Here is a 13638-nt window from a genome sequence, read left to right as displayed (position 1 = left end):
TGTTATCATTATTCTCACTTTTGGGAAGAGGAAAGGAAAGTTCAAAGACACTGAGTGACATATGCAATGCCATGCAGTTAGCAAGTAGCAGAGGTGGGATTTGAACCCAAGCTTATCTGATGCCAAGCCTAACTTTGCAAAGTGCTACCATTCACCTGCCTCTCAAACAGCCAGCGAAAATAAAGGTATGAAAATTATTAGCAGATTTCACTGCATGATTCCACACTCATTTCTCCTTTTAAATTACAGACTTTAAAAGTACTTCTTAAATACCCTCAATGATGCCAATTAAACCTGTCTTGGATTTTCTTAAATACTTCAACAGGTCAGAACTGAAGAGACCCCACAATCTCAAGGTATCTGTGGGGACTGTAAATTAATTCCAATTTGATCTCAGTTTGTATTTACAGATCATTTTCTATGTGCTTAATACTAACCATGCCAGGGTGAGTGTTCCCACAATGCTGTTATAAATCCAAGATTATTCAGTTCTACTTTTGTAGATGCCTGTCCTGCAGTTCATTTTTTTTATCACCAGATAGCCTAGAGGCACTGCACAAATAGTCAAGTTGAAGCCAGTAGAAAGGATCCTTAGATTAAGAATCCACATTGATCCCAAATTCTACTGAGAATGGAGAATTTCCTCTAGATGTCACTGTTGGGACTCTCCTGGAGGGAACTAAACTGCAGAGTCATTAAGATAATCCCTCTCCTTCTTGGAAGGATTATAATGTTTTCAGCAGATGCAAGGAGGATTCTGCACACTTTCCTAGAGGCATCAGATGGCTTCAAACATTTAGGTACATAATGGAGAAACTCCGATCCCTCAGATAATGACATGAGCTTCATTTTAATAAGCATTTCATCAGCCAGTTCACTCTGCTAAGTGGCATTGCTAAGCAGTGCTACCATAACAACAAAGAAAAGAGGAGTGAGGAAGAAAGGAACTACTATTCGCTCAGTGGAGCACTGGTCGCTTGGCATCCATAATCTCATTGTATCTTCTGTAACATTTATATCTCATTTTACAGGTGTAGAGACTCAGGTTCAGTAAGGAGAAGGGACAGGTCTAAAACAAAAGCCTTGAACAAATCCCAAGTACACTCTTTGAGATTTGTAATCTCTGTCTTGTCCTACCATCAAGGGTGTGGTAGAGCTGGAAGGTACCTGGCACTCACACCACATGCCATCTGTTCAGAAAGGTCAGCATGATTTGCTTTTCCATTCTACATCTGCCTTGAGCATTGTTGCATCATTACAGAAGCCCAATTGCCCGTGCCTGACTTGGCAGGGCTCAGCACACGGGCCTGAAGTCACCTGCTGGCACTCTCCCACAGGAGAAGACCCAGAAGGCTCATTAGTGCTTGTTTTCCAACACTTCCAGCTGGCTCTATGGTGTTTCATTCCAGTGGCTGCAAACCCATTTATTCCTGCATTTAATCCTCTCTGTTCCATGGAAAGACTGAAAGACAGGGCCTGGGATCCCAGTTTTTCTGAAGCCAGCTCTACTACTGAACTTCTGTGGGTCTTGGCCTAGACCCTCAATCTCTCTGGATTCAGTCTTCCTGCTCAAAAAACTAGTCTCTGTTAATATGGTATACAATGGTCTTTTCAGTGCAACATCAGGATATCCCAAGGGGAGTTCTAGCGCTAAGGTTATCATCATCATGGCCTTTTAGAATTGTGCTTTCGACCACCTTGAGCAACCTCTCTTCCCAACTCCCCTCCTCTGCACCACAGGTAGGATTTCATTGGCACATCTGACTCTCCAGCTTTCCAAAGGTCTATGGTCATTTCAGAAGAGGCCAAAGCTTGGGAAGTCAATTTATAGACCTCATGTGTCTGTAGGCTTTGGTCCTCAAAGGAATTTCTGGGGTATTTGAGTTCTCTGAAAGAGCACCATGCAATAGGAATGTGCAACCCTGGGCTCTTCCCCATTTTCCCTAACTCATTAGGTGACTTAAGACAACCTGCCATGGGAGATAAGATTGCTGAGCAGATGAGTTATGTGTTTACAAAGCCTAGACAAAGTGATCTTTCAGGCAACTTCATTTTCTACAAATCTTGCAAGTTCATATAGAACTATAAGATTCATAATAGATTGTCCCTGGAGCTAACATGTCTGTGCTGCCACTACAGGTGTATGAAACTCTGAAAGTGTGAAGAAACATCATCCTCCATTGGGTAGCATAATGTGTTCACAAAGACTTCACAATTGAGCTAGCACTCACTTCTCCCGCACTGCAAAAGCCTGGCAATGGACGGTTGAGTCTTCCCAGTTGTTAGAATAAACTAGGAGGGCCTTTCTAGATCATCCAGTCCACACTGCTTTTCATATAGATAGGACGTTAGAGCTCAGAGAGGGCTGTTGCAGGATTGTGACTCCTGTGCCATCAACTCAGCTAGTACGTGTAGCCTCTTCACATTTCCCCCACTCTGGTGTTCTGTTCTTCAGACTAAACTCCTCTAAACATCACAGTCAGGTAGGAAATGAAAGAGGCAGGAGTATATTGTGCTTCCTATGCTCCAAGTCTTCAAAATTTCAGAGACATTGCAGGATCCCAGCTGTGGGCAATAGCATCTATTTACAAGTCTTGGCTGCCTTTCTTCATAACCAAAAGACAATGTCGTATGAAGGAATCACAAGGTGAGGAAGAGACTCAAGTCACACCCACAAAACATTGATATAGCCCTTGACAAGAGCCTCATCACCCCCTAGAGAAGCCCACCTCGTTTTTGACATCACTGACTGTTAACTCGGAGTGTGACTTGGGCATCCCTAGTGTAAGTCTTTCTGTGGCTGCATCTGAGGAATAGGGGTGAGAGCAGTGTCAGCCATTAGCTGAGGACTTCATCTCCTTCAGCTTTTATTCAGAACCTTTGTGTTTTGGCTCCACACCCAGTTGCACTGTCTTCCTGCTGACAGTCTTGTCAAATGTTACAGGACAAAGATTGTGCTGTACTCTGAGGTCTGGTACAAGTTCAACAGCCCCATGCCCCAACAGCTCCTCTAGTGTGCTACTTCCAGCCCTTTCTCCTAACCAGCTCTGGCAACATCATTCTTGAATGGGGCTGTCCATGTTTTTCTTTTAACTTGAAATCATCTAAAAGATTAAGAAAAACTAAAATATGGCATGCCATTTGACTTCAGGAAATGCAAATGCTTCGAAATAAGGAGTTGTTTTTTCCACTCTTGGGTTTCTCAGAATTACAACTGAGGTCACCCCACTAAACATGTAAAGACCAAAGGGGGGAAAAAACAACAAAAGTACCTGCATGTGTAAGAAACAAGCCTGGACTTGTACTCCTACAGCCACCTGTTTACTAAAGCTCACCTGATGCAATGCCAGCACGGTAGCACTTCAGCCAATAAGCAGAGCCTGTTCTTGGCATGATACTGTGCCCTCAACCCAGAGGGTAGGTCTTATCCCCCATCTAATCTCACCTGACCTGCAGAGCCCCTGGGAGAATGAGGTCTTGTTTTTTTCTACCCTAGGAGAAATGCAAGCCCTGCATCCTTATTTGCCTCATTCAAGCTCTAAGTACTTGCATGGTATCCGAAAAAGGACATAAGAGAGATGGACTAGATAACTCAATTCAACAAACATTTACAGATAATCGTCTGGGCCAGGCAGAGGATACACAAACAAGAGAGGAGGCAAACAGGCCAAAAAGAGGGAAGTATCAGAGAAAGTATCTCACAGGAGATGAATGCCAGGCAGCTTCAAGTGATGAAAAACTTTTCCAGGAAGGCAGGGAGCCCAGTAGTAGGAACGGCAGGTGTCACAGTGCCATGAGAAATCAACATGGTATGTCTGGGGGCACTGCAAGCCTCAAACTTCAGCAGAGTCAACAATCCACTCTGGAAGTCAATTAGCTTTTAATGTCTCAGTTTCCTTATGTACAAATAGGAAATAATTGGAGAACCTCTTTCATAGGGTAATTTGGAGAAGGAAATGAAATAATTCATGTAACAAGTTTAGAAGAATATCTAGAAAATAGCCATTGTTCCATACATATTACTTACTATTCCTATTAGTATCACTGCTACTGCTACTACTATTACTATTACTGTTGAGATGTAGAGTGAAAGGGAAAAGGGAAGGTGAGGCATTAGACTGCAGAGCTCGGTAGGGATCAGAACATGAGGGACCATGAATGCCATACACAGGAGGTTGAGTCTGTTCCTGCAGGCAATGGCAGTCAGGAACAGATTCCAAGCAAAGAAATTCAGTCAGAGATGTCTCTGGTAGCTCCTTCTAACTTAATGTTCCACATCCCCAAAAGAGGAGGCTGGGCCACTTTCTAAACATAGTCACAGTCCATTAGGAGAATAAGCAGCCCTCGGTATGTGGATCCTGAGCTGTAGCAGGCAGGACCAGAACATTAGTTGGGGGATGAATGAGGAATGAGGTCAAAAGAATGGCAGCTGGCCCTCTAGCCCTCACTTGCCACCAAGGGCAGCTTGGCCTAGACCAAGGTCTACACAGGTCAGATGAGGATGTGAACTGTCCCCTACTTGTGCAGGAAGGGAGGGGCGGTCTCCAGCAGTGAGCTTATTCAGACAGCAGAGGGAACTCTTCATTAACTTTCAATCACTCCAGGGCCATGTGGAGCCATGAAGACCTGGAGGGACCTTCCCCAGCCTGATCAGAAAGGGTAATGGGGAAGGTTATGAGCCCAACAGACACAACTGGGATATACAGTGAGAAAACACACCAGGGTGTGGCCACTCTACTAAATGGACCTCTGGCTGCCTGATCACAATGGATGGGGCTCAATGGTCATCTTTGGTGACATTGTTGAAAATATGTCATCAGGTTGAGAGCTCTAAGTTTTTTTAATTTATTTTTTATTTTTTTGACAGGCAGAGTGGACAGTGAGAGACAGATAGAGAGAAAGGTCTTCCTTTTGCCGTTGGTTCACCCCCCAATGGCGGCCATGGCTGGTGTGCTGTGGCTGGCACATTGTGCTGATCCGAAGCCAGGAGCCAGGTGCTTCCTCCTGATCTCCCATGCGGGTGCAGGGCCCAAGCACTTGGGCCATCCTCCACTGCACTCCCAGGCCACAGCAGAGAGCTGGCCTGGAAGAGGGGCAACCGGGACAGAATCCAGCGCCCCGACTGGGACTAGAACCCGGGGTGCCGGCACCGCAAGGTGGAGGATTAGCCTATTGAGCCGCGGCGCTGGCCAAGAGCTCCAAGTTTTACAGATAGGAAAACTAAGCCTCCAAGAAGAGAAGGGATTAGCTATGAATATTTGAATTCATTGGCTATAGTGAGAAATCTATAGCTCTATTCTTTATATATAAAAGTTACTATAATAAAGCAAAGGCAAGCTACTGTCACTGCTGAATATGAGTGTATGAAGTATACTTTTATTGCTTAAGTACATAATGACCTATGCCTCTGCATTTGCCTCTGTTAAGGAAGGTCCAGATAGTAGATGTCCTGCTAAGTTATCCTGATCCTATGTCCTCTTATAATTGAATTCAAAGTTGTATTTGACCTTCAAAGTCTACCAAGGAGGAAACTTGGCATCTGGAATCAGATGGACATGGGGAATCCCAACAGTAATGTAGACATGTTTGGCCTTGAGTGTATCATTCACTAGCTCTAGGAATGAAGGTTACCTCTGCAGGGTTAGTCTGGTAACTAAATTAGCTGATAGAGGTAGAAGTACCCAGACTTGTAGCTGGTGCACAGTAGGTAGGATATCAGCAATTACTATTGGAATGATATAGTAGTATTATCATTCTGACTAGCACTGCCTCACATCGGACTATGTATTTAACCTGGCTGGTCCCCTGGGTTTTCGCCATCTGTAAAAGGGACTCAACAATACTCCTCCTCATAGAGTTACCACCAAGATTAAGGTGAAATATTTAGGGTAACAGGAATGGCACCTGGTACATTATAGGAACTCATGTCCTAATGTTTTACTCTCCCCACTCCTACAGTCTCCTGTAAAAGCTCAAGTGGATGCAATCAATAAAAGCAAAATTTTAAAAATTCTAAGATACTTGATGGCAAAATGAGAACTAGCAAGATTCCTCTGGAGCCTCCGAAATGAAAACATGACCACTGTATCCATCAAAGGGTCATGGAAAAGCATCTGCTAGCTCCAATCCCCAGAGCAGCAAGATATTTAATGTATAATCTCTTTGTCTTTAGGAAACTGCTCCGAAGACCTCTTATGTATCCTTAAAAGGGCCCCATTCAAGAAGTCATGGGCGTACCTCCAAGGTGAGTAATGAAACCCAGGAAACCTAACCAACCGAGGGCCACTTCCTGTGGCCTTTTAGCCACTGTTAAGCCAGAAGCCACAATTACCAAGCCATGTCCAAATGTGACCTGCACATGTGTTCTCTTTAGCCTGCCTTACTATTTTATCATTTGAATTTGAATGCCCTCAGACGCAGAAGAGAATTACAAGAGCCTGTTCCTGCTCTTCTTTTCTTAGCCCCACTCACTTTTGTTGCCTACCTGTCCTCAGAAGGAACTGTGTCTCCTACTTCCCACACTTCTCTCTATTCAACTACCTACCAGTTTCTGCCAAGCATACAGCTCCTTCCCCTAGTGCCACAGAAGCAGGCTCTTAATCTCTGCCTCTCTGCAGTTATTCACAGGGGAACTGCAAAATTGCCTTGTCCCCAGATTGACAGCTTAATGAACATGTTGGCACAGGGCCTATTTGCATACTTCAGTATGCTTCAGGTAAGAGGCTCCTTATAAATGAAACAATAAGAAACACTGCAAAAGAATGAGATATGGAGATGGCCAAGATTCTCTGAATAGCAACTCTGCTCATTTTAAAAATTCAATTTTGCAGTTGGATTAGTTCTCACTCTTCAAATGAATTGCAAGAAGGTTGAAAGAGAAAGTATAGAAGCAATTAAAACTAGCATACCCGTTTCCCAGCTCTGAAAGGCACCCTTACCAGTCAGTGCTAATTTTCATTTGCTAAGACTCAGAGACTTGGCTTCCAGCACACACACATAGATTTGCAGGGTCCAATTCTCTGCTTTTCTATAAATCCCAGATGGCAGGAGCCCCTTAATGTGTACGTGAGAGGCCTACACAGTTGTTAAAGGCTACATTCAAAGATCCACACAAGAACAGTTCAAGAATAGTGTAATGTGAAAGTTAGTGGAGAGTCCTCTGAACACCTTGATGTCTAACTTGGTTCTTAGTTGCACAATATTGAATTTGCTATCTCTGATGCTCTGTGCATTGCCTACTTAATAGTAGTTTCCCACCAAATTTTCTTCATGATAAATGAACATGATAGTCCAGACCTTGTGAAAAATACTCAGAGTTCAGGATCTTATAGTCTGTAAAAGGAAAGATAATACTGACAATAATAGCACAATAATATTATGATAATACTTAAGTAGGAAGCCATTCTATAAGAGGTAGCTATGTAGTCATGTTCTGTGACCCTCTAGCTTTGAGTATCAGAGTAAAGAAAGACAGGTGATTTTCTACCCATGCCTTAAATAATAGAAGACCCTGAAAGGATTAATGTGAAAGCAATTCAATTGGTTTGAAGAATAGGCACATTATAAGAAATATGGATCTAGAATGAGGCACCTTGAATAAAAACAGAGGTTTTCAACCTAAACCTGCAATTTTCTCAATAATTATTTTTCTTATATTCCCAGTGTCCAAGCATCTCAACAGCACCAGGTTGTCTTGGAACAAAGATGGCATTGTCCATGGAGTCACATACCATGACGGGAAGCTGGTGATCCAGTTCCCAGGTTGGTACTTCATCATTTGCCAACTGCAGTTTCTTGTGCAATGTTCAAACCATTCAGTGGACCTGAAGTTGGAGCTTCTCGTCAACAAAGAGGTCAAAAGAGAAGCCCTGGTGACAGTGTGTGAATCTGGACTGCCAACCAGAGAGATATACCAGAATCTCTCTCAATTCTTGTTGGATTACTTGCAGGTCAATGCCACCATATCAGTGATGGTAGACAAATTCCAGTATGTGGATACCAACACCTTTCCTCTTGAAAATGTGCTGTCCATCTTCTTATATAGCAGTTAAGAGCAAACAGTTCTCTTGGCCTTCAGGAAGAAAACAACTCTCTATCATACAGTATTTCATCTACCCAAATACTTGGGCAAACAAAACTTTTAGACCAACTCTGAAACTGCATGTTAAATTGCACATTTCTCCTTCTGTCTCTTGGGAAGATACAGCTCTAGGGTTAAAAAGAGTTTTGAGTCAAGAATCTTTCAGATAGAAGGCAGGAAAGGAATGTGGTTGGTAGACAGAGCCCCACCTGGGAAGCAGAGGGAATGGCTATATGGCCTGCCCAACCACTAATCCACTGGATGACCTTGAGCCAATCCTTTCTCTCACTTGAACTCAGGATCCACGGGAGGCTGGGTATGAATCTCTCCAAAGTCTCCTCCATCTCATCAAGCTAAGCTTGCAGGCAGGGTTCTAGAAGCACTGAACTACAGGAAGGCACCCATACCAGTATAAAACCAATGGTACCAGGAGCATCTGGCTGCCTATCAACTCGACAGAATGAGACCATGGGCATATATTCAGGGTGCCCTGAATAATGGTGGGAATTGCAGGATCTGCAACACAAGCTGACCCTCACGTGGGTATTTAGAAAACCATCTGACAAGATCTGACCCCATGCCAGTTAAGAATGACAATAAGTCAACAGCAGACAGCTTTTGCTTCCTGCCGGGAAAGTGCCGTGCATTCAGCAAGCATTCCATCTGTGTGTCATGGTCAAGGTGATGCCGTCAGTCAGGGAACAGCTGTTGCCATCTCCTGAATGGTGCATTTCTGTTCGCTGCCTCCAACACCCCTTAGGAAACCAGTTCTGTGGAGGAGGGCTTTTGTGTTCCCCTAAAACTGTCAATAGACAATGATGACCCTGAGAATGATGAGAAGGACTTATGAACAAGAGCAGCCTCCTCTCCTCAAGAAAGTAGTTGTGAGTCTTCTCCAGCTGCATCCAACTTGACATCTCTGTGTCATCATGGCAGGAGCCCCTTATTTGCTGCAGGATAGTGACAAGGCATCCGAGTTAAAGGGAAAGCCCCTGAGGTTAGGCATCAAAAGGAAAAGACGAATTCTCGACTGCTATTCCAAATAATGCAGCAAAAATTGCATTTTCATCAAGAAGAAAGAATAGAAATTCAGCAGTGTTAGAGAAATGCTGGCAAAGATTTAAAGGCAAAACCACCAGTTGTGGTATGGATGAGAGGGATGTGGCAAAACAAAGATGGATAAGGGAAAACTTTTAAGACATTTGCTGAGCAACATGCTACATCAGGCTCCTCCTAGATCTCCTCTCTGAAAGATTCAGTGAAGTCTATGTGTCTCTTCATCTTTTCCTGTGAGTAGATTCTTTGGGAAGAGCAGGCATTTAAAGAGAAGCTGATTCAGCAAGCCTACTGGTGAGCAGGCCAAAGGGAGGACTCAAACTTGGAGAGCAAGGGGACTTCTGCATGTGAATAACACACCAACTGTGTAGACAAATGAGATACCTGAGCCAACTCCTGCATTATGGAAAATGTATAGACAACCTAAGTGTGTGTAAACTTTTGCAGATGTGCTAATAATATCTTGCATTCTAACTTGAGAAAGGTGCCATTTTCACTGTTCACCAACCATTCTCTGAACAGAGGGACTCACTTTTGTACCAGGAGTGTTCCTAAACTTGGTGTCTATCAAGCAATGTTCATAAAGCCAGCATGCAAGGGCACAAGAGGCATGTCATTTAAAAGAATAACAGCAGGGACAGGCATTTGGCCTAGCAGTTAAAAATACAGTCAGAACAACTACATCCCACATTGGAGTATTAGGCTCAACTTCCAGCTCTGGCTCTTGATTCCAGCTTCCTGCTAAGGTGGACCCTGGGAAGCAGTGGTAACCACTAAAGAAGTTAAGTACCTGTCACCCATGTGAAAGGTCTGAATTGAGTTCAACTCCCAGCTTTGGCCAGGCCAAGCCTTGACCATTGTAGGCATCTGGGGGAGTGAACTGCCAGGGGAGAGTTCACTCATGCACTCTCTCTCTGTCTCTCTGTGTGTGTGTGTGTGTCTGTCTGTCTGTCAACTTAAAACAAGGTCTACACTAATTCTGTAAATATAAACTGGAATCCCTTTTTTAAGAAAAGACAGAGAGGTTAAGAATAATAATGTAACACAACAAGAGAGAGTAATTATTAAGTCAGCAGACAGATACACATAGGGAGTGGATAATTCAAGAAGTATAAACTAAATCCAGTTACTCTTGAAGGTTAACCAGCCCCTCATAATGTTATGAGCAAATGACAGCATTTATGCCAGGAGAATAAATTATGTATCTGATTGGGAACTCAGAATGCCTAGAATGCATGGCTCTTTGATAAAAACTCAACTTGAGGCCACCAACTCAGCACCCCTTCCTCCCACTCCTCACTCAGCTTCCAGTACCACACACAGGAGATGTGCAGAACTTGTGGAGGAAAGTGATCAGTACACTGATGAAAAATAACCAGGCAATGCAGATTCAATGTGCTTCTGCCCTTGGAAAAATCCTGGTGACTTGCTTCTCTACACGTGGTAACTTTGTCTTCACCAGGTCTACCCATCACCCCCTGATGCCTCCTGTAACTCCATTTGAGAATCCCCTGTTATACTAAAGATGGCTCAGAGAATGGCCCAGTGCCAAAGATGGTCAGATGTGAACAGGCACTAAAGGGACAACGTGCTGAAGGAGGAAGGAAAGAATTTACCAAACCAGACTTCCAGAATCATGCTGTCTTGAGGAGCAAAGCTCATAAATTAAAAGGTTAGAGAAGTGAGGCAGTGCCATTGTGGAATGATCCTGAGAGATCAGCTAAGTCCAGTGGAAGTCCTACTGGATGGAAGTCCAATAGAGAAAAACACATCAGGTCCTCCCTGTGGGTGGTAACAGATACGAATCCAGCCTCCTGACACCTCTCTGCTGCTTCTCACCAGACTCTGTTGGGTCCTTCCTCTGCCCTTTCTGTAACCGCTCAGGTCACATCTTTCCAGCCCTACATCCAGTGACTCCTCTGCTCCAGAGATCCGAGGAATCCCAGCATCCTCTGCTCTTCCCAGCCCCTACCCCAATCCCAGTCATTTATATGTGAGATGTAAATACTCCCAACCTACTACGGATTTAGTACATGGTCAAACCACAGAAAAGGGTTAGGGTCCCACAACATGAAAGTTCTGTCTCTGGGACAGGCATTTGGCCTAGTGCTTAAGACATACATATCCCACATCAGAATACCTGGGCTCCACACCTGGCTCAGGCTCCTGACTACAGCTTCTGGTTGATGCACACTCTGGGAGACAACAGATGATGGTTCAAGGAACTGGGTCCCTGCCACCACATGGGAGACCTGGACTGAGTTCCTGATTCCCAACTTTGGCCTCAGCCATTGTGAGCATTTGGGGAATGAATCAGTGGGTGGGAGAGCACTCTCACTCTCTTTCTCTCTGATTTTTTTAAAGTTTTGTCTCTGAGAAATTGCAGATATATATAATCTGACTAATTTTTTCTAATAATGTAAAACTTGTTTTAATTTGAGGTTATGAATATATGTGCAGGCATATGTGTTCATATATGTATATGTGTTAATATGTATATGCATATATATGTGTATATGTTTATATACATATTTGTATGTGTGTATATGTACATATGAGGGTACTTCAAAAAACTTGTGGGAAACAAATTTAAAACACAAGTTTATTTTGTACAAAACCCATTTACATACATGCATGATGTTTTCACAATATATATTTTCCATGAACTTTTTGAAGACTCCTCATATACACATTTTCTCCTAGTAATTATTCTACAGATCATCTGCTTAACTTGGGGTCAGGGGAAAAAGCTGGATTCTTGCTGTAAGAATTATAAAATCTATATAAATTTATATTTATTTTTAAATATGAAGAGAACAGAAAATAGTATTTGTCCATGCCTTATCAGCTTATTTAATAACTATTAATATTTTTCTATATTTGCTTTTGCATCTTCTAAAAAACAACATGGTAGAGAGTGAGCTAGTTCCTCCATTCATTCCTCTACTCTACTCATTGATTATACAACCAATGCCTGGGAGTTTCTATGGCTCATCACATGCACAATTTTATTTGTTTTCCCATAAGGATACATAGTACAATGTTGTGTGATTGTTGAAAGTTTCAATAAACATCACCTTAAATAATATTTTGTGGCTTGATTTTTTAATATAACATCAAGTTTTTGAGATTTATCCAGACCGATACATGTAGATTCAGCTCGTTCACTGAATTTACTTATTGCATGAGTCTACCAGTGTTCATCTGTTTTCCTATGGATAAACATTTCATTTGTTTTCAGATTTTTGATATTACAGTGTTGTGATAATCACTTCTTCTTGTACAGCTCCAACCTTGATGCCATTTTCCTATACAGCAAAAATACTTTTAGAAAATTGTAAATGAAAAAACTTAAAAGTGGTTCCCCCAAAGGAGCAATGTTCACCATCACTAGTTAGGGTTTAGACCCCTCTGTGATCACAGCTTATGAGCTGAAGCTTTGTGTCTGGAATCTGAAGGGTTCTTTCCACCTTTTCTCAGAACCCCTGCTCTGCACAACCATTCAACACACACTTCCTGAGTGCCAGCATGGGGCCAGGCCCTGTGCCAGGTGCCAGTTTACAAGCCAGCATGGAGTGTGCTACGGCTCTGCCCCTGGCTGCAACATCAGCCCTGTTAACATGTGTTTGAAGCATGCCTGTCCAATGCATTCTGGAGGTCCCTAGACTCATCTCTAGAGAGCACATGAAAAACACCAGAGTCCTTGAAAGGCAAGTACAACCCCACAAGGAGATTTCTCCCCCAGGATCCAGTGTCTATATTGCTTGGGGTCCGCCCCAGACCCCATTCTCCTTTCACTCCATGATGTCTCCCCTGGGTGACTTAGCCCACTGCCATAGATTCCAATGACACATTTCTGCAAATGACTGAAAACTGTATCTCCAGCTTTGACTTTCTCTAAACCAAGCCCACAAATTTTCAGTAGCCATAATCCTGTCCCGAGACCTTGCAATGGAAGATTGGTGTTCAACGTCTAGTGTGGAGGCTTTCCAGATTTTTCTCTCCATTACCCAGAGGAAGAAACATCTTATGTTGCCAACAAGGACTAAAAAAAATGTTGTTGTGACCACCTGGACTGATTTTACTATGCACTCATTAGTTACAATTCAGTTTGTAAAACACTATTCTAATGTGCCTTCCTCTGCTCCAGACATTAGAAAGCTAACATATGTTCTCTCTATTCCCTTGCAGCTCAGACTGTAGTAGGGTTCAGCCTGAAATGGACAGGATTTTGCAATGCTTGGCCATTCAGCTGGCAAGCACAGCTGTGGAAGCATTTGTTTTTTCTGCAATTGTGTGTGCAGAGTTCCAGTGCTCAGACACTAGCTTGGTACTTAGGCGAGTCTGGGTAGAAGGGGAGGGGCATCCATTCTGCTGATGTGGTCTGTTGCTCATGCACATGGTTCTAGAATAGGCAGCAGCAGTGGCTTCCTGAGTGTAGTGGTTTCCTGTTCATGACAGCAACGTTGTTCTAGTGAAGCCAGTTTCCTGAATGTGAGATT

General features: G+C 43.2%; 1 protein-coding gene and 1 long non-coding RNA gene across 2 annotated transcripts in view; one reads left to right on the top strand and one right to left on the bottom strand.

Annotated features, from left to right (window-relative positions):
- The window catches only part of TNFSF8 (TNF superfamily member 8), a 29246-nt gene extending 17022 nt beyond the window's left edge, over positions 1-12224 (top strand). The window contains exons 3-4 of the mRNA XM_002720514.6: positions 6173-6244; positions 7663-12224. Of these exons, the coding sequence (XP_002720560.1) occupies positions 6173-6244; positions 7663-8051 (461 nt within the window). The 3' untranslated portion in view covers positions 8052-12224. The remainder of the gene's footprint in view (positions 1-6172; positions 6245-7662) is intronic.
- Positions 1-13638, bottom strand: part of LOC127493231 (uncharacterized) — a 287450-nt gene that overhangs the window by 45480 nt on the left and 228332 nt on the right. The gene's annotated exons all lie outside the window — the stretch shown is intronic.

Source organism: Oryctolagus cuniculus, chromosome 1, assembly GCF_051225735.1.
Source record: "Oryctolagus cuniculus isolate XC-2025 breed Fujian yellow rabbit chromosome 1, ASM5122573v1, whole genome shotgun sequence".
Lineage (NCBI taxonomy): Eukaryota > Metazoa > Chordata > Mammalia > Lagomorpha > Leporidae > Oryctolagus > Oryctolagus cuniculus.
Note: the sequence above shows the minus strand (reverse complement) of the source record. Positions and strands in the feature narration are given on the sequence as shown.